This window comes from Ceratotherium simum, chromosome 6 (genome assembly GCF_057802395.1).
Source record: "Ceratotherium simum simum isolate JZ-2026a chromosome 6, ASM5780239v1, whole genome shotgun sequence".
In the NCBI taxonomy this organism is placed as follows: Eukaryota; Metazoa; Chordata; class Mammalia; order Perissodactyla; family Rhinocerotidae; genus Ceratotherium; species Ceratotherium simum.
This window is the reverse complement of record NC_141905.1, coordinates 83,726,232-83,747,489: the sequence shown is the minus strand read 5'-3', so window position 1 is coordinate 83,747,489 and position 21,258 is coordinate 83,726,232. Positions and strand designations below refer to the sequence as shown.

At 43.4% G+C, this 21,258-nt stretch overlaps 2 protein-coding genes and 1 long non-coding RNA gene across 7 annotated transcripts in view; 1 reads left to right on the top strand and 2 right to left on the bottom strand.

Moving 5' to 3' along the window:
• DHX32 (DEAH-box helicase 32 (putative)) overlaps positions 1-6,130 on the top strand; it is a 60,394-nt gene extending 54,264 nt beyond the window's left edge. For all 5 annotated transcript variants that reach the window (XM_087432839.1, XM_087432835.1, XM_087432836.1 and 2 more), the window contains 4 exons: positions 520-669; positions 2,989-3,176; positions 4,572-4,753; positions 5,763-6,130. In XM_087432839.1, the coding sequence (XP_087288965.1) occupies positions 520-669; positions 2,989-3,176; positions 4,572-4,753; positions 5,763-5,934 (692 nt within the window). In that variant the 3' untranslated portion in view covers positions 5,935-6,130. The remainder of the gene's footprint in view (positions 1-519; positions 670-2,988; positions 3,177-4,571; positions 4,754-5,762) is intronic.
• Positions 378-4,216, bottom strand: LOC147916926 (uncharacterized). The gene is made up of 2 exons (XR_015552533.1): positions 3,837-4,216; positions 378-2,418 (listed from the first exon to the last, which is right to left on the bottom strand). It is a non-coding gene; the product is annotated as an uncharacterized LOC147916926 (long non-coding RNA).
• BCCIP (BRCA2 and CDKN1A interacting protein) lies at positions 6,087-21,146 on the bottom strand. Its single transcript, XM_004438877.3, has 7 exons — positions 20,930-21,146; positions 16,513-16,587; positions 15,692-15,772; positions 10,563-10,652; positions 9,591-9,778; positions 7,975-8,146; positions 6,087-6,531 (listed from the first exon to the last, which is right to left on the bottom strand). Exons 1-7 carry the CDS (start codon positions 21,074-21,076, stop codon positions 6,361-6,363), a joined length of 924 nt encoding a protein of 307 aa, XP_004438934.1. The 5' UTR covers positions 21,077-21,146; the 3' UTR covers positions 6,087-6,360.
• Between the last annotated feature and the right edge of the window lie 112 nt (positions 21,147-21,258).

The window sequence follows — 21,258 nt, the reverse complement described above, 5'->3', positions numbered from 1 at the left end:
TCAGACATGTGAAAGCATACCAAGTTTGCTTTTGCTAAAGTGATCAGTGCAGATCAAGAAAAATATGTCCCTAGAAGTGTCCTTCCCCAAATGATTATGCGTGAGTGGTTTTTATTTCCTACTACCTTCATTCCTCTTGGTTTATATGTTTTAACTCATTCTTTTCCTGGCGTAACAGACCACAGACCAAAGGCCATGCTGTGTTAGGACTTAAGTTCTAATCCTGTCCCTGCGTCTGGGCCTCTGAGCATCTCAGGTTCCTGGCTCCCATTGTAATATAGGCAGGGTATTAACCACACTAAGCAGACCTGAGAAAAGCAAACAAACAAAATCAAGGAGACATACATTTTGACAACTCACCGGAAATTTCTTTGCTGTCTGAGTAAACAAGAATGAGATTTATTCACGGAATAAGGCAGGAGCAGTTCCACAAGCAGTAGCGAGCCCCTCCCTCTGCATGTTGTGCCAAGATGAAATGTCTCCATTATTGCTGACCTTGTGACCTTTTGCATCTTAAAGCTCCCAGCTGCTTTTCACATCTGCCACATGGAGCTGAGGAGGCTGCCTTGACTTGCTGGAAGACATTTTTACATCCTGAAGGAGATCACTTTACCCTCATCAACATTTACAAGGCCTACCAAGATGCGACTCTGAATTCCACCAGTGAGCGTAAGTGAATGCTTGTGATTCTTGGAAACGACCTAATTCCACCTTTCCTTCCCCAAATAAAGCTGAGCTGTTATTCATTAGACACATTTCGTCTCTTGCCCCATTTGTCACTTGAGTGGAATGGCACTTGAGGCCCTAAATGCACCCGGAGGTTTCTGCTGAGCAGTGGAACCCACCCCTCCTGCTTCCACAGGGCTCTGACACACCGCAGGGGGAGCCTGTATTTACACAACTGCAGCCTTCAGCCGGCCAGCCTTTGAGTGAGCTTGCCTAGGGCATGATGGTACGGGTTGCAGAGGATACATTTCCATCACATGGCATATTCCCACTAGATGGAGAAAGAATATAGAGCATTCAGAACAAAACAAACCCCACCTCCAGATAATAGTAGAGAATAGGTGGGCGTGCTGGGGGAGGGTGGAGAGAATTTGACTGCAGCTTGGCAGGGCCGGGAGGGGGCATCCAGACTGTAGAATGGCATGTGTGAAAGCTGATGCAGAAGTCCTGGGTGTGTCTGAACAACAGTGGGCATGTTAATTTTCACGAGAGGGTACCCAGTGATAAGGGAACTGGAAACTCCTCTATGTGAAACTCCTATTTGTTGTTAGTGAGTCAAGTGGATTCCGACTCCTAGTGACCCTGTGGACAGCAGAGTGGAACCCTGCCGTCTTTTGCATCATGCTCTCACCTTCTGGCACTATCTCAGACAATGCTCCACTACTATTCATAGGGGATATTTTTTGCTTTTTGGGGGGTTTTTTTGGTGAGGAAGATTGGCCCTGAGCTAACATCTATGCCAGTCTTCCTCCATCTTTTATGTAGGTCGCTGCCACAGCATAGCTTGATGAGTGGTGTAGGTCCATACCCAGAATCCAAACCCATGAACCCCAGGCTGCCGAAGCGGGGCGTGCCAAACTTAACCACTCCGCCACGAGGCTGGCCCCTTCATAGGGTTTTAGTGGCCAACTTTTTCGGAAGTAGGTGGCCAGGTCCTTCCTAGTCTGTCTTAATCTGGAAGCTCCGCTGAAACCTGTCCACCATGGGTGACCCTGCTGGTATTTGAAATACTGGTGGCATAGCTTTCAGCATTCACAGTAATACACAGCCGCCACAGTGTGACAACTGACCGACGGGTGGTGTGGTTCCCTGACCAGGAAAAGATCCCTGGCTGTGATGGTGAGGGCGCTGAATCTTAACCCCTAGACCACTAGGGCTGGCCGAAACTCCTATGTGAGGAGTTAAAGACAGGAAGAGGATCTTGAGGGGCAGAGAAGGCAGAGCAGTGTGGCGGAGGCGGGGTCCTCCTCCAAAGGGCAGCCAGTGAGGAGTACCCTTCCTGCAAGAAGGGTTATTCTCACCTTTGTTTCCCATGAAGCATCTTTTGCTTCCTTTCCTCCAATAGATGGTATGAAAAATATTTGAAATGAAGTGAGAAAATATAACAGCAGTTTGAATGGCAGTAGAATTGTATACAGCAGGGAGTTAGTTTTTCAAAGCTGAGAAGAAAAAGTTGTCAGTGGAGCCAGAAAGTACATGGGGAATTTGGTGGCATCTTTGGAGAGCAAGCGGGATGAGGGCCACTGTTGGATCCAGTAGATGCTCCGGTTGCTCCGAATAGGCCTGACTGGACAGGACAGGGTCGACAGGGCCCTTCTGCCCACTGTGCCAAGGCCACGTGCATTCCCAGGTCAGGCAAAACTCCGGGTCCATCGTAAGTCATTATAGGTGACAAGAAAGAATACCTGCAAACTGAACCAGGTGACTGAATTTTAATATAAAATTTGAGCTAGCTTAGGTAGTAGATGAGCTTAACTATAACGTAATTAATTCCCAAATCAGCCTAGTAGTAATCCTTTTCTTATAATTAAATATGTGAGATATGTTCATGGATCAGAGGAATTTATACTGTAAGCTTTTTCCTTCCTTGTTTGATTAAATGTCGTGGACTTGTACATCCTTGCTGAATACACACAAGACAAAATGTTGATCTTAAGACAGTCTCCTCTGCCGCTTATGAGCCACAGATTAAGGGTGATAACTTTTGGTCAACGCTAGGAACGTGCTATTTCCGTAATTCTGTGGGATCGTGAAAGCCCTGTAGCCAGTGTAGGTTGTGGCAGCCGACGTGTCTCCCTCCCTGGCAGTGCTCAGACAGCCAGTGTCACAGCCACTGCCACTCTCCTTGTCCTTGCTGCCTCTCTACCACTCTTCTGTGACCTCCTCTTCAGGAGAGGAGAAGACAGAGGACGTAGAAAGCGCCTTCCTGGCTGGGCTGTTTCAGCTTTGACAAATCATTTCGTTTGTTCTTCTCTCTCCCAGACTGTGTCGAGAAGTGGTGTCATGATTACTTCCTCAACTGTCCTGCACTCAGGATGGCAGACGTTATCCGAGCTGAACTCTTAGAAATTATCAGGCGCATCGAGCTTCCCTACGCGGAACCCGCTTTTGGCTCAAAGGAAAACACCGTGAACATAAAGAAAGCACTTCTGTCTGGCTACTTCATGCAGGTGAGGAGGGATAAGACCACCTCGAGTGTGTTCTTTACAAAATCACACATGTTCAGGACTTTCTGTCAGAATCTCTCACTTAGGATGATTCTTTTATTGATGTTAACTTTAAAATAAAACTAAAAACTCTTATATGTTATTCAAGATTTACTATTTAGATATACTTGCCCTCAAGGGAATGAAGGGCTAAGCCAGAATGTTAACTTTGTCCAAAAGGACAAAAGATCTTTTTTCATTAGAGGAAAAGTTATTAAAATACTCTTTTTGCTAATCAGATGTAGTCTCTCATCTCACCTGTTTGTGAATCAGCTCACATTTAATCAGTGATATAATGCCCAAGAAACAAATAAAAGTAATCTCTCATTTGTTTCTTCCCAGAGTGAAGGCTGCCTCTGAATTAAAGCACATTACAGAAGTAGGCATGCTCTTCACATCACAGTAACAGAAACATTGTGGTATTTCCACATAAACTCTAAAGCAGTCTTAATGGAGAAAAATGACATTTTAGCTCATCTGTACGGAAAAAATAAGGTACCTGTATCACAGGGTATTGTGAGGATTAGAGCTGAGACAGCAAGTGTAAAGCATGTGACATTTGAGTGCATAGTCCTTCACGTGGCAGGTAACAGGCCAGCATCATGTCATGCCCACAACACGCACCTTTGTAGCTGTGCTCTTCTAGCACGCTGCGCTGACATTGCTGGTTAGTTAACATCATCATCACCATCTCAAAGTTTTGGGCAAAATATGTTTACGGCTTATTTTCTGTATCTGAAAATAGGAAACATTGGTGGCAGATTTGTAGTTTTAGCTATTCTGTATGAAATACTTTGGAATTTTTAAAGCATTTTTATATACAGAGTCTCCAACTTAGGATTGTTCCACTTAACGATTTTTTGACTTGATGATGGTGCTAAAGCAAGCATTCAGTAGAAACCACGTTTCGAGTTCTGAATTTTGCTCTTTTCCTGGGCTAGTCATATGCGTCTTGTGATGCTGGGTAGCGGCAGCGAGCACAGCGAGCACAGCTCCCAGTCGGCCATGCAATCACAAGGGTGAACAACCGATATCCTTACGACCGTTCTGTACCCACACAGCTATTCTGTTTCTCACTTTCAGTACAGTATTCAATAAGTTACATGAGATATCCAACACTTTATTATAAAATATGCTTTACGTTAGATGATTTTGCCCAACTGTAGGCTAATGTAAGTGTTGTAAGCATGTTTGAGGGAGGCGAGGCTAAGCTGAGATGTTCGGTAGGTAAGGTGTATTAAATGCATTTTCAACTTACGATGGGTTTATCGGGGCGTAACCCCATCATAAGTTGAGGAAGATCTGTACTGATCTCCATATTAATGCAGAATCTCTTTTCTTGAAAACTCATCCTTGCAGATTGCTCGGGATGTTGATGGATCGGGGAACTATCTGATGCTCACACACAAACAAGTTGCTCAGCTGCATCCCCTCTCTACTTACTCTATCGCCAAGAAGATGCCAGAGTGGGTTCTCTTCCATAAATTCAGCATCTCTGAGAACAACTACATCAGGGTTACCTCGGAAATATCTCCTGAACTGTAAGTTTAATGGAGAAAAAAGGGTTTCTTTTGAATTCATACTGAAGTGAATGACAAATTTGGTTTTTATTACATTTTCAGTTATACCAATCTAAATTTATGTAAATTTATGTTGAGAATACCTACTAAAGGCAGGTCTCTATGGATGATTATCTAAGAAATGTTCCTGCCTTTGAGATGACAGCATAGAGAATACAGTATAGAAATATAAAACAAAGCATGATACATCTTAAGAGGAACAAAATGCTACAGAGAAACAGCAGGTACAGACCTTGAGGAATGGGCTTAGCCATCTCTCAGAACAGACAAATCACTGAGAATGGAGCTAGGGGTGCAGGTGAGGTTGGCGACAGGCAGGTACCAGAGGTGTAAGGCTTGCGGGCCACATAGAGTTTGAAGTTTATCCTAAGTGCAGTGCAAAGCAGTTGGAGGGTTTTAAACAAGAGTAACGTCTTCTCCATATAAGATCACTCTGGCTGCTAAGTGAATGGATTGTAGGGGCAGTGAATGGAGACTAGTCTCTCAGAGGCTACTGCAGATGCTGGGTCCATTTGAAGGTACCACTACTTGGGCAGAGTGATGTTCTGAGCAGGAACCAAGAGTAACTAATAGGTATCCAGCCTCAGCAGCTGGATTTGGAGTGGTATCAGTTAGAGAAAGAGGCAAAGATAGTCTCTCTCGCACCCACCCAAAGTTCTCCCAAGCATCTATCTGATCTCATCCTTCACATATTGTGGTGGGCCTAAGGGAAAGTACCAGTTTCCCCCAGTGGTGGGCATCACTTCCGCTCTGTGGCATAACACTAGAAAAGCCTATTGATCTAGAAATGCAATTGGATTGGTTCCATGAAAACCACAGAAAGTATTTATTCTACAAAGGCAGACAAAGACACTGAGGAGTTCAAACTAAATACCAGTTCTACAGGTAGATTCTCCAGGGCTGGGAAGTACCCAGACAAAATATTTGATACCTCTCACCAACAAAATCTAATTATTTTTGTTTTAAACAGTTTTATGCAACTAGTACCACAATACTATTTCAGTAATCTGCCTCCTAGTGAAAATAAGGATATTCTACAGCAAATAATGGATCACCTGTCAACTATTTCAACCATGAAAAAGGAACAGAAAATGTGTGAGAAGTGCCCTGAAACTACTGAACAAAGATGCACTATACAGTGACTCTTCAGAATCTTCTACACGGAACACGCTGTGCAATAAACATCCTAAAGTTAGCCTAACAACTGGGCCACTGGAGCCATGTGCAGATATTCGACGTGAAGAAGGATATCATACCCCACACAGAATAGTCTTGAAAAAAATAACACTGTATATTATTTAAAAATAAAAAATACAAGTTTTTATTGAATTCTTTAAATTACTACTCCATGATTTCTTCTTCTTGGAAAAATTTTTAATCACCCATTCATAATTTGACTAAAATTAAAAAAAAGATATTTTGTAAATGTGTCACAGACACAGGCAACAGAACCCTACTTTTTGTAGAGGACCTTAATCTGAATAAAGTCATAAGTTTTTCAATAAATCTCCACTGAATTTTCTGGTCATTTTACAAAAACAAGCACATCACTGTCCATGGGAAATGGGTTAGACAGATAGATGTTCTTTCAGTTTATCCATGATTTCGTTCATTTTGTCGCCTGGAATTAACATCACAGTTCGCAAGGGCTTCATTGGTACATCATCAAAGGACCATCTGCCTCCCAGACACGTGTCACTCTCCTCCTGCACCGAGTAGCTGAACTTCAGGATTGCCTTCTAAACCACATAAATAACCATAAATTAAAAATTCAGACAGCCTAAAAACAAGACTCATTTAATCGACAACAAAGAATACTCTGGCATATGTTTAAATGAGAACAGCTAAAGAAGCACAACGCAGAATAAAATGAGCTCAGATGGGACATTCAGGCAGAAGTTATAAAATGCTCACCAAATAGATTTTTAAAACCTATATGAGAAGTATGGATAGAAGTATCCCATTTCTAAGAGGTGAACAAGCAACTAAGTGATAGTAATACTACTATTTGTACAGTCATGTGCCGCATGGGGACATTTCGGTCAATGACGGACCACAAAAATGACGGTGGTCCCGTAAGATTAGTACCATAGAGCCTAGGTGTGTGGTAGGCTCTACCATCTAGGTTTGTGTAAGTCCACTCTCTGGTTTTCTCACAACAATGAAATCACTTAACAAATTTCTCAGATTCAGAATGTATCCATATCATTAAGCAATGCATGACTGTACGCTGATCACTCATATTCATGATCTCATTTGTTTCTCAATCTTGTGACAGACAAGTGAAATTAAGACTCATAATGTGACAATTACGGAGAAGAACTGTCTTCAAATGCTGGTCTTTCCCCACTGTCCCAGCTGCTTCCTTGGCATAAAGCTGTTGTGTGTGAAAACCCCATCTGCACAACCAGGCCATCTTAAAATACCCATACATACTTCCCTGAAATGGTCTGTCTGAGGTGCTGAAGCATAAATTTTAAAAAATTTAATTTTCACTATTTACTTCATGAAAAACAAGGGCAGAGCTGAATCTGCCCTTTAGTGCAGTGCTTTAGTCTTTAATGGAAGCCTCCAGGAAGATATGTTCCCCCTCAGAGATTTATTTAACATGTTTGAGAGGAGGGCAGCGTGAGAAAGAACAGTCTCTGGTGTTTGGCTGTCCATCATGGCACAAGTTCTCTTTATAGGAGGAAAGTGCTGGAGATTCCGCCAGTGGGATGACATCCAGGACTGAGGGCAGGTGAGCCAGCATGGGAGAGCGAGGGTCCACTCCAGCTTCCACACCGACTGGCTGCGTGATCTCAGATAACAGCTCTGAGCTCCCTCACACTCAATGTCCCCATCTGCACACCCGGGGTAATGTCTACCTCATGGAGTGGTTTGAGAATTAAAGATCTTACCGTGAGCATATTATAAATGCCTGGTCACTATTAGCACGTTCACTGCTTTTCTCCTCCCCACGCTTGTCACCAATAGCAGGGCTGGGGAGCCACTGACTAACCTGTTGATAACCTACTAAGTGCCAGGCACTGTGTTAGCTGCTAACTGCTGGGGATATGGAGAAAACAGAGTGGCCACACTCGCAAGACTCTGACATAAAATGGGAGAGCAATAAATCCTGATTATTGTCAAGAAAATCCTTATTTACGTCTAAACAAATAGATAAAACAGGACAATCTTACCTCATAGAAAAATTCTTCCTCTGCATTTGCAAACATTAACTCAACTTTCTCTTCGTTGCTCCATTTCTTTTTGGAATTTTTCCCTGCTTCCATGAATGTCTTGCTAATCAGAAGGTAGAAGCAGCACTTCCCACATGGCTTGTTAGTTTTGTGTGCCTCTGCTAGTTCTTTCCTACAGGGCACACACACACAAGGTTTACCTGATGCATCAGGTGAAATCCATCAACAAACCAGAGCAACAGAAAAACAAGGAGACCTCTTCAGTGGGTTCTGTTGTGACACAGGCTTAATGAACACACCTTAGATCTAGACTCTTCTAAAGTCATGATTTTATTTATGTAGTCAGTTGCATTTTCGATTGATTATGGCAGTGCTTTTAATATAGTATGATTAATCTCTCAGATTACAGATACTAAGAGATGAGTCTCAAATTCACTCAACATCACTGCTCTGTCTGTGCAGAAGTTAAAAATACATAAGAACGTAGATTTTTTTAAAACGACAAACATTTAACTGAAACACACAAAGGCACATAGCCATAATCAATGCCATTAGAGCATGTGACCACTACAGTCTCCAATCACTAGAGTCCAGGACTAGTTCCTAACATACTACAGAAATGGCACAGCAAGACGCAGATACCCTAAATTCTAGAACAGGCAATGGAACGGCACGAAGCCTTAATTTTCTTCCTTCTGAAAATTGTCTATGACCCTGTGCATATGGCTAAACAATATGTAAAGGAACTCAACAGCGCACTAGGGCTTTCTTTAATAGAGGATCAGGAGAAAGCCGATCACCCTCCTGTGAAACCAAATAAACATGAGATCCAGCTGATCAGAAAAAAGACAAAGTGAAACAAAAAACACTTATGGCACCAGAAGTACAACAGGAGTGCAGCTGAGGGTGGGGTGAGAGGGAGAATGAGAGTAAAACTACAAAGCAGTGATCTATAAAGGAAAAGTGGGAAACCTAAAGGTTTCCAGACTAGTTACATTCCCACAAACTATTAAAGGGAACCACAGTACAAGTGTATGGCCTCTGAAAAATGCTAGTCTATAAAGCCTGGGGCCTGTCTGTATTTTTGTCCTCCTCTACTTCAAGGCACAGGTAACACCAATTCTTAGCTCTTCTTACATTTACAATATTTTTGTAAACCTAAACTCTTGCATTAAGAAATAAAACAACAACAACAAACTCTGAGGAGCCAGAGACACAGTATCAGGACTATGGTTTCATTAGTCATAAAACATCCCAATGGGAGTTAGGAATTTTGTTTTTGATATTGTTGTAATTGTTCAGCATTTTATTTGTGTTACAAAAATCCATCTGTGAAGAGGGTGAAAAACTTTAGTCAAATGGGGTAAAAAATCTATTTTTATACCACTAAATCCTTAAGATTATTAAGATTGTTGTCACAAATAATTAAAACCCTTTAAAAAGCCAATTAATAATGTATGCATCTCATAGGACGTTTCTTCCCCTCTCATCACACTACACTGTTGCTTAAACCAAGGGTAGAACTCTTTCTATACCAATATGTTCCATTTAAATCACACTTCTGAGTCCACTTGGAAAAAAACTCCTGTTCAAAGGCATTTTCCGAAGTCTCTTACTGAAGCTGCTGGTGCATGGGCAGAGCAATCTGTGGAGGAACGTTGATGAATCTTTCACTTAGGAGAAAGCCCACAGGCTTGGTGGTGTCATTTAAATGCTTGTCCAGCTGTTCAACCATGCTCTTTTCACAGTTCTTCTCACAGAAGCTTAGAATCAACTCTTTAATTTGTTCAGCACACTGCGTCCCCTAGAAAGCAAAGAGAAGGCTTGCTTTTTATTACAGCCCATCACTTACAGGAGAAAACCTGCAAGTGAGAGCTATCACTTTTTATCTTACAGCTAAGGGCAGCAGTTTCCTGTCATAACCTTTAGTGTTGATTGCTTAAGTATTTCTCAAAAGTAACTACATCTGATTATTTACCATCCCATGATCAATAGTAAGAGGGGGTTACAATGAACACTAAGACACATTGGAATAGCAATTCTAGTCTGTCTCACAAAGACAGATGGAAGTAACCGGAAAGTTCATTTAAAAATTAAAGATAAAGTATAGCCTGCATCTTATTCTGAGAAGGGTAAGCAGCTCGTTTTTACTTTTTATTAGAACTCATCATTGAGTCAATAAAAAGATGAATGAAAACACAAGTCCGTGTCAGTAAGTGCTGTCAACTTCTGGAAGCAATGAAGCCTCAAAATATCCACAGTACACAAGTAGCAGAGGCAACAGCTGCAGAGACAGCACAAACAGCTCCTGTGTCAATAACCAATAGCAGAACACAGTTCCTAAAAAGCCCATGATGACTCGCTGTACCACAGGGAGTAAATAACTTTAACTGGGTACAAATTATTCCAAACAAAACAAAACAAAAACACTGTCGTATTGAAAAAAAGATTGTAATAAGATTTCACAAGAGCACATATCCTTATAGTTAATATTGTTGTCTGATGTAAAAGGCATGTTCATCATGCATCAAATAAAAGTGGTTTTGGCCTTCGGAATAACCACTGAGATGCCACCCAGTGAAACCAACCTTTCTTTCAGTTAAATTTAAAAGACTTATAAAACCAAAAATCTCATCTTCATCCACATCGTCATCACTGTCTTCCGAAACATCCGTTTGCTATTTAAAAAAAAAAAAAAAAAAAAATTAAATTGTATATTTAGTTGGGAAGAAGTATGATACCAAGTCCTAGAATCTAGGCTTCATTTGTCTTTTCACTTTTCAGTGCTAACTTTGTTTTACTTTTGTCACCTCAGGATGCATCATACGCTAAATGCTGCGTGGCCTTGTTCATATCACTTCACCTCCCTGGAATCTGTTCCTCTTTTTAATATTTTGGATCTCTTCCTGTGCTAAATTTCTTTATACTAGATTCTTAAGACATTTTCTTAAGTGGATTCTCAATATATTATAAATCCAGAACAGATAAAAACTCAGGAAATAATCATTTTAGTCAGTTTTCTAAATAATGTGGCTGGAGCCAGCCCTTGCGTGTTTCTCTGCAGGTCCACAACACTGTCTCACCTAAAATTCATATGCTTCCAGAGCACTAGCCAGTCCTGCCCATTGGTGGAGGTGAACAATGTCTGAGTGTCATTTATTCCTACCACTTGGGCAGAGAGAAGAAAAAAAGAGGGCAAGAAAGGAAATGATGAATTAAGAAAACAGAGAACTAAGGTGAAATGGTTGACTCCAACTTGAACTTCCTGGCTCTACTTTGACAGCCTATCCCCTGGGAGGCCTCAATGCAACGTCCACATTTCTTCCACATGCTTGTCTAGGTTGTAAACTCCTCTCACTGCATCCCCAGCACCTAGCATGGTTCAGTGAGGTACAGTGAACAGCACCAAGATGCCCCCAGTGGCTGGGTACCTCAGGGCAGAGAGCAGAGAACAGAGTAGAACCTGCCTCTGTAGGGGCAGGAAGTCAACCCAGACCCAGAGATGAAGGAGGCGCCTAGGCACACTGAGGAGGGCTGAGGTAGGAAGTGGCTCCTGGATCTAAGCTGACACTACTATTGAGGGCGGACCTCAGGCAAAAGGGCTACCAGGCTTTAAAACAAAACATTTCTGCTGAATCTGGTTGTAAAAGACTATCAGTTTCTTCCTGTGCGAACAAGGAAGGTGGGTGGCTCAGGTAAGGCCTCAAAGACCTAGTAATTAAAACTATGTGCCAAGATGAGAGAAGTCTCAAATTCAACAAAAGCAAGAGGATATAAAAGTAGAGAATGAGAAAGTAACTCAAGAGGACACTAACAGTTCAGTGAGAGGATCAAGGGCATGTCTGTTCATGAAGGAGAGGGGAAAGAAGTACAGAAAAAAGTATAGTAGTCCCCCCTGATCCGTGGTTTCACTTTCCACAGTTTCAGTTACCCACAGTCAACCACAGTCTGAAAATATTAAATGGAAAATTCAAGAAATAAGCAATTCATGTTTTGTTTTTTTTTTTAATTTTATTTATTTTTTCCCCCAAAGCCCCAGTAGATAGTTGTATGTCATAGCTGCACATCCTTCTAGTTGCTGTATGTGGGACGCGGCCTCAGCATGGCCAGAGAAGCGGTGCGTCAGTGCGCGCCTGGGATCTGAACCCGGGCCGCCAGCAGCGGAGTGCGCGCACTTAACCGCTAAGCCACAGGGCCGGCCCAGCAATTCATGTTTTAAACTGGGCACCGTTCTGAATAACATGATGAAATCTCGTGCAGCCCAGCTCCGACCTGCCCAGGACGTGAATCATCCCTTTGTCCAGCATATCCACGCTGTATATGCCATCTGTCCATTAGTCACTTAGCAGCCATATCAGTTATCAGATCAACTTGGTGCAGTATCGTAGTGCTTGTGTGCAAGTAACCCTTATTTTACTTAATAATGGCCCCAAAGTACAAGCATAGTGATGCTGGCTATTTGGATATGCCAAAGAGAAGCTGTAAAGTGCTTTGTCAGGTCAGACCTTCGTCAGAAGGTCAATCATGTGGGCATCGTATCATTTCACATCATCACAAGAAACGTAAGTGCAGTATAAGATTTTGAGAGAGACCACATTCACATAACTTTTATTACATATATTGTTATAACTGTTCTATTTTATTAGTTATTGTTGTTAATCTCTTACTGTGCCTAATTTATAAATTAAACTTTATCATAGGTATGTATGTATAAGAAAAAACAGTGTATATGAGGTTCAGCCCTATCCGTGGTTTCACGCCTCCACTGGGGATCTTGGAACATACCCCTACGGGTAAGGGGGGAACACTGTAATATGTAAACCAGTCTGGGTCCTCCAAGATCAACAACAGACAGTTTCTCTGTACCTCAGAGGACGCCCAGCTACTGTGGCAAAACCTGTGCAGTACCAACAGACTTTAAAAAGGCCAGGGGAAGAAAAAGGAACTCTCAGTGTCAAGCCCTAAGAAATCCCCAAAATGGGCACTTGGCTCACAAGCAATTAGCATCCCCTGGAACACACTCAACATTCCCCTCCTTGCCAGGCCTGTCAACTCTCAAGGAAGCACCACACGGCATCTGCCTCTGTGGGGCTGGGGTCACAAGCACATAGTCTCATCCGCAAGCACCTGCCTCCCCAGCAAGAGCCCCTCCTGCTGGACTCGACTCCTGCCCCGACTTATGCCACCCCTTACCTCTCCTGAGCCTCTGCGTTCAACACAATTCTTCTTAGTACCTAAGTACAGAGCAACTCCTTACATAACACCTCACCCTGAATGGCTAGGCTCTCGACCCAACCACGCACATGCAGTCTGCAGCTCTCCCCGCCCTTTTCCCTCCATAGCCCTAGGGACTTCCTTCTCTAGAAGAGTCCAAATCCGCCCAGTCTCAAAGGCTCTAGCGAGAGCTCTGGGCAGTCCCTCTCCTAAGGACAAGAAGTCTCTGTCCTTGGGACACCTCTAGTGTCTCTGTGGAAGCCAAGGAAGCAATAATTGTAATTGTGGAGTTATTTGTGTAATTACCCAATTAAAGGTTGAATCCCCCCATTAGAGAATAAGGATTTCAAGGATAAAAATGACTGCTTCTCGTCAGTATCCATCAGGTCTCAGGACACTAATCAGTTAGAGATCACATCTGTTTGATGAAAGAGCAGGTGGCCTGCTTTTCCCCATTGCTCTAATAAAAGGAAGCTACCAGAGGTGTGATTCTTCTCATTTTCTTTATATTTAGTGCCACAAGGTTACTAATGATGTCAGAAGGTCTGAAAAGTGTCCTCTGTATTCAGTAACAAAGATGTTGGTGACTCTATCAGACAGTTTCAGAACTTCAGTAGAGTACTGGGGGTAAAAGCCAGATCAGGGTGTTTAGGAGGAGAAGAGGTGAAGACTATGAATATAAACTATTTTCTAAGAATTTTGGCTTTGAAAACAAAGTGAGATGGCTGAAGGTGAGGTAGTTGAAACATGAGACCGAAGTGGAGTTATTTGTTTTGTTTTTATGCTAAGCTAGATGGTAAGTGGTGGCAATAGGAAAAAGACCTCGAGTGACATTACACATATACAGCACTTGCCATGTGCCAGACACTGTTGTAACCACTTTACTCTCAGCAACTCATTTCACTGACCTACCACCCTAGAAAACCGGTACCAGTATCATCCTCATTTTCAGAGATGGAAATAGAGGGCCAGCCCCGTGGCTTGGCGGTTGAGTGCGCGCGCTCTGCTGCTGGCGGCCCGGGTTCGGATCCCAGGCGCGCGCCAACGCGCCGCTTCTCCGGCCATGCTGAGGCCGCGTCCCACATGCAGTGGCTGGAAGGCTGTGCAACTGTGACATACAGCTATCTGCTGGGGCTCGGGGTGGGGGGGGGGAAGGATTGGCAATATATGTTAGCACAGAGCCAGTCTTCCTCAGCAAAAAAAAAGAGGAGGATTAGCATGGATGTTAGCTCAGGGCTGATCTTCCTCACAAAAAAAAGAGAGATGGAAATAGAAATAAACTAAGGTCACTGTGGCAGACTGTATTTTCCATAAATGGCTGCAGCGATATCTCCTATACCACAATCTCTGACAAAGTGACCTAGACACTCCACCTGTCGAGAGGTGGGGTCTATGCGCCCTCCCCTTGAACCTGCATAGACCTTTGTGCCTGCTGATCAAGCAAATGATGGAAATGACCCTGTATCATAAAATGCTCTGCACTTCCCCCTAGTTCTTTCCAGCTGCTTGCTCCTGGAACCCAACCAGTGTGTAGAGAGGCCCACACTGGAGAGGAACTGAGGCCCCTGGCCCACAGTCCCAGCTGGGCTCCCAATGAAGAGCCTGCACTAACTTGCTAGTAATGTGAGTGAGCCATCTTGAAAGCAAATCCTCCAGCCCCCCGTTGACCCTCCCCGGCTAATGTGACACAGAGAAAATACAAGTTGTCCTCACCGAGCTCTGTCCAAACTGCAGAGCCAAACAGATGATTGCTGCTATTGTAAGACACTAAGCTGTGGGGCGGTTTGTTGGGCAGCAATAAATACCTGAAAGAGCCACCGGATGATAAGCGGCAGAGGCAGGATTCACCCCAGTGCTGCTCCCCCCTCCTCCAAATGCTCCCTTCTCCTGCCTTCCATGATACCACTCTACTGCTTTTCCGTCTTGCTCTCCTGTGAGTCTCCTTTGCAGGCTCTGCCACTTACCTTCCTCACCCAGGTAACACTGGTATTACCAGAGTGTCTGTCCCTGCCCTCCCTGGGCAATCTCAACTACTTCTATGACTTTAATTACCATTCATCTGCTGAAAACGCCCAAGTCTCCAGCTGCTGCTCAATATCTCACTAGCACGTCTAAGAGGCAAATCAAACTCAAATTGCACAAATTCAAACTCATAACCTGCTCCTAACCTGCTCTTCCTCCATGTTTGCTTTCTTGATTGCTCCAGCCAGATACTTGGGAGTCATCTCTGACTCCTTTTTTCCCTCACTCTCAGACCCAATCACATCACATTTCATCTCCCAAATACCTTCTGAATCAGCCCACTTCTTTCCCTATCCACTGCCACTATCTGGATTACGGCATTTAATAACCCTCCATGACTGCAATGGCCGTCTAACCGGTCTCCCTTCTTCCAGGGATACTTCTTTCCAACTTGAGCTCTGGCCTGCTTGCTATAAATCAGGAGAAACTTAACAGGATAAAGAAATGATTTAATCAGAATAAACACAACTGTCCTGCTTACCTTAATCACACTCCCGATATGGTTCTGTTGAATTAAGAGATCTGTTAGTTCTGCAGTGTTCACAGGAGCCTTTAGGAAAAGCTAAGAGGAGAAAAAAAAAGTTATTTTAAATTAAAATCAAAGCATGATTTCTAATAAAACTTGTAATTTCCATATTCAAATAAAAATAATGAGATTTCAATGATGTGATCAGGAAGATGACCCAGAAAAGCAATCCCAAGAGGAAAGAAAAAGCCCAGGAGGATCAAAGCAGCTAAAGGCACTGAAATTTGAGAAAAGGCAGTCGATGGTAATATCTGAGGTGTGGGGGAGGAGAAGAGGAAAGGGGGGGAGAAGAGAGAGGAGGAGGAGGGGAAGGACATAAGGCCATAGAATTTGGTGACCAGGACACTGGAGGCTATAAAGGGTAGAGAACCACAGCCATCTTATATGGGGTAAAGGAATAAGAAGAAGCAGCAAACATGGGTTTTGTAGCACCAGATGGTACAGTCAGTGATATGCCTATTATGTAAGAATTCCTCTACCCCACAAAGTTTGCATGTGAATTAGAGAAAAATAGAATAGAAGCTTAAGTAATTAGCAGATGAAAGGGAGGGTAATTTAGGACACCGAATGTTAATCAGAGGAAGGGTTCTGGGAGCCGAGGCACAAAAAGGGGAGTTAGCTCTGGAACAGAAGAGAAATAATTCTTTCCCTGCAAGGTGGAGAGGAGAGGAATGGGGATTCTAAAACACAAAGGATGAAATTTGACAGAGTCTGTGTTGAATGGCCTGGATTCTCTTCGAAGAGCAAATTTATGTGTACAGAGTAAAAGACAATACCTGCTGCAGTAATTTCTTAATTCCGTCATAATCGTTATCTGAGATAGAGTAAGCTTCAAATTCAATATTCACTTCCTGTAAATAACACACAAAACAGGTCATCATACACAACTTTCTAAGATAATTCAGGCATTATTTTCCACTTTACAAATTTTTCTTTTTCCTCTACCTCTATTTTTTTTTGGCTCTTTCTCTATTAGTTCATCTATAGAACATGCCAGAAAAAGGACAAGAAGAAAATGTTACCTGAAGAATTATAACTGCCTATGCTTCAAAATAGGCAAACATTGCCAAGATTACTATCTGCACAGAAGGCAGATGACAAAGCACCTTCCTACCCTACCATCTCCTCATTTGACACAACAGCCTGAGAAAAACAAAACACTCAGGGCGACCTAGTTTTAAGGTTGAGCAAGTCTGCCCTGGATAAAATGATCATAGCAGCCACAAAGGAGAAATTATTATTGGCCTGACTGCAGTAAGGGTGAGCCAAGAACAAAATCACTTCCGAAGTCCCTGGCAGTACCTAGAGCTTGATTCAGCCCATGGATCCGAGGCCACACTGCATTCCCTCGGCAAACACTTACTGAGCACCACCAGGTACCAAGCACTATGCCGGGCCCTTGAGATAAAAAGAGGAGCAAAGCAGACGTGAATGATCCTGCCCCTCACTGAGCTTATGGTTTAGGGGGGAATTAGACATTAAGGAAATATTCATGAAAATAAAGGTAAAGTTGCAACTATACATGCTATAAAAGACTGGTGTATGGTGCTATAACATAAAAATAGGACGTCAGAAAGTGAGGAAAGGCTTCCCTTAGAAAGTGACACCTGAGCTGGGAAGTGAGGACAAGCTAAGAGAATTCCTGGCACAGGGAAGAGCACATACAGAGGCCCTGAGGCAGAAGGAAATACGGTGAGTACATGGGACTAAAAGAAGGTGTGCAGCTGGGCTCCCTGATCTGTCTCTGCAAAACAATAAGAGACCTAAGAGGTGAAGCCACTGAAATATCCCACAAATAAATGAAAGTATTACTTCACACTAAAAACAAAACCTTAGATGCTTTCAAATGCTACACAAGATAAGTCCTTGAAGATCCTAAATCATACCTTGGTAAGTGATACACTGAACTTGGGGCTCTGATGAAATAGTGTATTTACACACACTTCAAGTTTTGCAGGTTTCTGCAATTTGGGGTCTTGGCTGAAAGAGGCCACAGAGGAAAACCAGACCTACTTTTGCCTTGCCATCCGGTCTGTGCATGTATTTAAGCACTCCCTTGGCTGTTAAACTTGCCAGGGCCTAGATAACAAGGCCAGCTTACAGACTTCAAGTCCTGACTCTCTGAAGTAGGCTCAGCCAGATCATGGGAGCAGAAAATCTGGTGGTGGCTGGGGCCGGGGGTAGGGAGGGCGGCGCGGTATTCCAAACAGGATCAAACTAAACCAAATAACAAACTGTCATTATTCGGGTCTTGAAAGTATTCCTTAAAAATAAATAAATTCTTTGAATAATGCTCTTCTAGTGTTTTTTCCTCATCTAGATAGAAGCCTCAGACCTCTGTCCCAGGCTATTAGGCACTGCCATTGCAATAGATACCAAATGGATTATCTGCCCAGACCCCTTTCCCTTCGTATGGGCTCCCCACTCGTAGGGTTTCAGGGGGAAAGCCATCTTTGTAAAACAGAGCCCTGCCACTCACCCCCCAGGTGACAGAATTTAGAATTAAGACTAAACGTGACATCTAGCCTGCTTGCTCTTTTGAGTCAAAAATCTCAGAAGCTACTGGCATTTTCTATTTTCTGCTATACGGAGAGAAACAGAAAGAAAACCAAATATTTTGAATGTATCAGAGAAGAGCAAAGCAGAGATGAAAAATGTGACGGACTTCTCAGGTTGTCCATAGCATTCCAGGCTCAGGGACCCATTCCACTCCTGAGGCCCAGCTGCATTCCTGCCCTTGGAGGTCTTAAGCTACCCTTGAATCCTTACCACAAATTCCCCTTTCTACTGAAGCTACCCTCCAAGGGTTTCTGTTAAGCACAAACAAGTGTCCTAACCACAGGACCACATGTGGTTAACTAAACATGCCTAGATCTTTTCTTCTCATCTTCCACTATTCCCATCTGTTTCTTGAAGTTCTCATAACCACTTTCTATTGCTGCTGAGTCAGCTGCCTCAAAGCCAGTCACCCTGTCCTTTAAACAGGGCTCTTTAGGGCTTTAAATAACCATGCACATTTCCTTCCTTACTTATACATCATCTTGTTTCAAAAAAGATCTGAAGCAGATTTTGAATTTCCAAAATAATTCTCATGGATTTCCACATCAGGGAAATGAGCTGTGGATGAGTGAACATCTCAGAGAATGAAAGCTTCCTTCAAATAAAGAAAGAAATCAATATCCTTTTTCAGTATATTTTCAACATCCTATGTTTTAGTACAGGGTCTGCCCTAAAAGCGTTAACAATTTCTTCAGTCAAAATAGGAATACATGCCAGTGGTAAACAATACAGAGTGCAGAAGTTAGAGAGGTAACACTTACTGCCCGCCCCCCTCCTCCCACTCTCCGAAGGTTACTGTCAATAGTAAACTATTCTTTCAAGAAATTTTCAACACATACATAATCAAATATATTTTCTGTTTCTTCTTTCCCCCACAAAGACTGCACTACATGTGCTGTCTTCACTTAATTTGCTGTGTGTCCTTGGTTGTAAAATGGTGATAATTCCTAACTTCATAGAGTTGACACCAGCATTAGAGTTAATGTAAAGTGCATGGAGCCTGGAACAGCACGTATTATTACTACTGGAGCGTAAATTCTTACAGGTAGAATTACTGAATCAGGGGATGTACACATTTTAAATTTTGATAGATATTGTCAAATTGCCCTCCAAAGAGACTGCACCAATTTATACTCCCACCAACAGTATATGTAAGAGCCTTATTTTCCTACACTATCATCAATGATGGTTAATTTTTATCCATGGCAGTCTGACAGATCATCCATGTTAACGCAAGAAGCATTGATTTCTATAACCCAGATAGCAAAATAGCCAGTAAAGTTGTACAAAGTGAAAAATGGTGACACTGCATTCAAGGCAAGGGGCCAAAGTTAAGAGCTGATTTGTAAGGGAAAGTTCTGTTCACTAGAAGATGTATCATATACCCCTGCCACAGTCTCAGCCCTAATCCTGCATCCACCTTCTCTGTATCCCCCTCAACACACACACTCATTCTGACTCATGTTTTATCTCTGACTTTATTTCCCATCACTCTCTCGCTTACTCTGATCCAGCCATATGGGCTGCCTTTCTGTCCTCAATCATGAGGACTTTGGATTTTCTTATAAATGAAATGGGAAGGTTCTGAACAGGAAAGTGAGAATAGACCTACATTTTACAAAGGTCTCTCTGGCTGTGGATGAAATATAAATTTTAGGAGAACAAGAATGGAAAAAGGCGTGCCAGTACAAAGTTACTACTTGTATTCCAGGCAAGAGATGATGGAGATGAGGACTATGATGGTTGCAGAATCAATGAGAAGTGTCTGGATACTAAAGGTAAAGCTAACAGGAAGAACTGGATGTGGGTTGAGGAAAAGGGAGGAATTAAAGTTAACTTCCAGATTTTGGGTTTGAACAACTGGTAAATTTGGGGACCATTTACAGAAACGGCAAAGATTAGGAGCAGAGGCATGAATGACAAATTCTGCTTAGGAGGTGTTAAGTTTGAGGTACCTATCAGCCATTCAGTGGTCTTAAGGCTCATTCAGTCCTAATTATTCATTCAACAACTATTAAGTACCTAAAATCCCAGGCACCACGGCAGGAGCTATTCTGAAGAAACGGAATCCAGTTCTCTAAGAACGTATCACCACGGACTCGGACCAGGACGTGGTGAACGGGGCAGGGTCAGCTGTCCCGGGGAGGCAGAAAATACAGTTTAGCCGAGATCTGAACAAGAAAGGGAAACCCTGCAGGATAAAGCAGCGCGTGTGAAAAGGCTCTTGGCAGAACGGACCAGGCGGCCTTCGGGAAACCGGGAGAGGGCCGCTGGGAGCGGGCAGCGCCGCGAACCAGGCGGAGGGCTGCAGGGGTGGGCAGAGGATGGACTCCACAGGCCCTCGCTGGCTACTATGGATTTAGGGCTTCAGCACGAGAACTAAAGAAAGCCACTGAAAACAGTGTCGTGGCGGCTTTCTTTGGGGGCGGGAGGGGGCCGACCTGGCCGCGGCAGGACTTTTGAAAATAACTTCTGTGGCTGCAGCGTGAAAAAGACCGAAGTGGCACCTGAGTAGGAGCCTTTTATCACCTCCAATTTCTGCTGACAGACCCTCAGGTGCAGGGAAGTCGCCACTCCAAGCAGCTCACACATTCACGGGGTATAAACCAAACTGGGGTCGCGTGTGCTTCTCACCTCGTCGACGATCTCGTCGTCTTCATCCTCTTCTTCCTCACTGTCTTCGTCTTCGTCCTCATCCTCGATTTCATCTTCCTCTTCTACCTGCTCGCGTGGGACCGACACCCCACTGCCCACTGCACGCCGCTTGGGCCTGGACGCCATGTTGCCGCCCTCACTGCGCCTGCGCAACTTCCACTCGCCTGCCCTTCCGGGCCCACCCACACAAGCCGAGGGGGTGAGAGACCACAAAGAAACTCGGCGCTGAGTCGGCGTCAACCCCAGTACCCCTGCTGGATTCCAAGGCCGTGATCCCTCAGAGTCAGGTCCAGTTTGGGATCCTATCT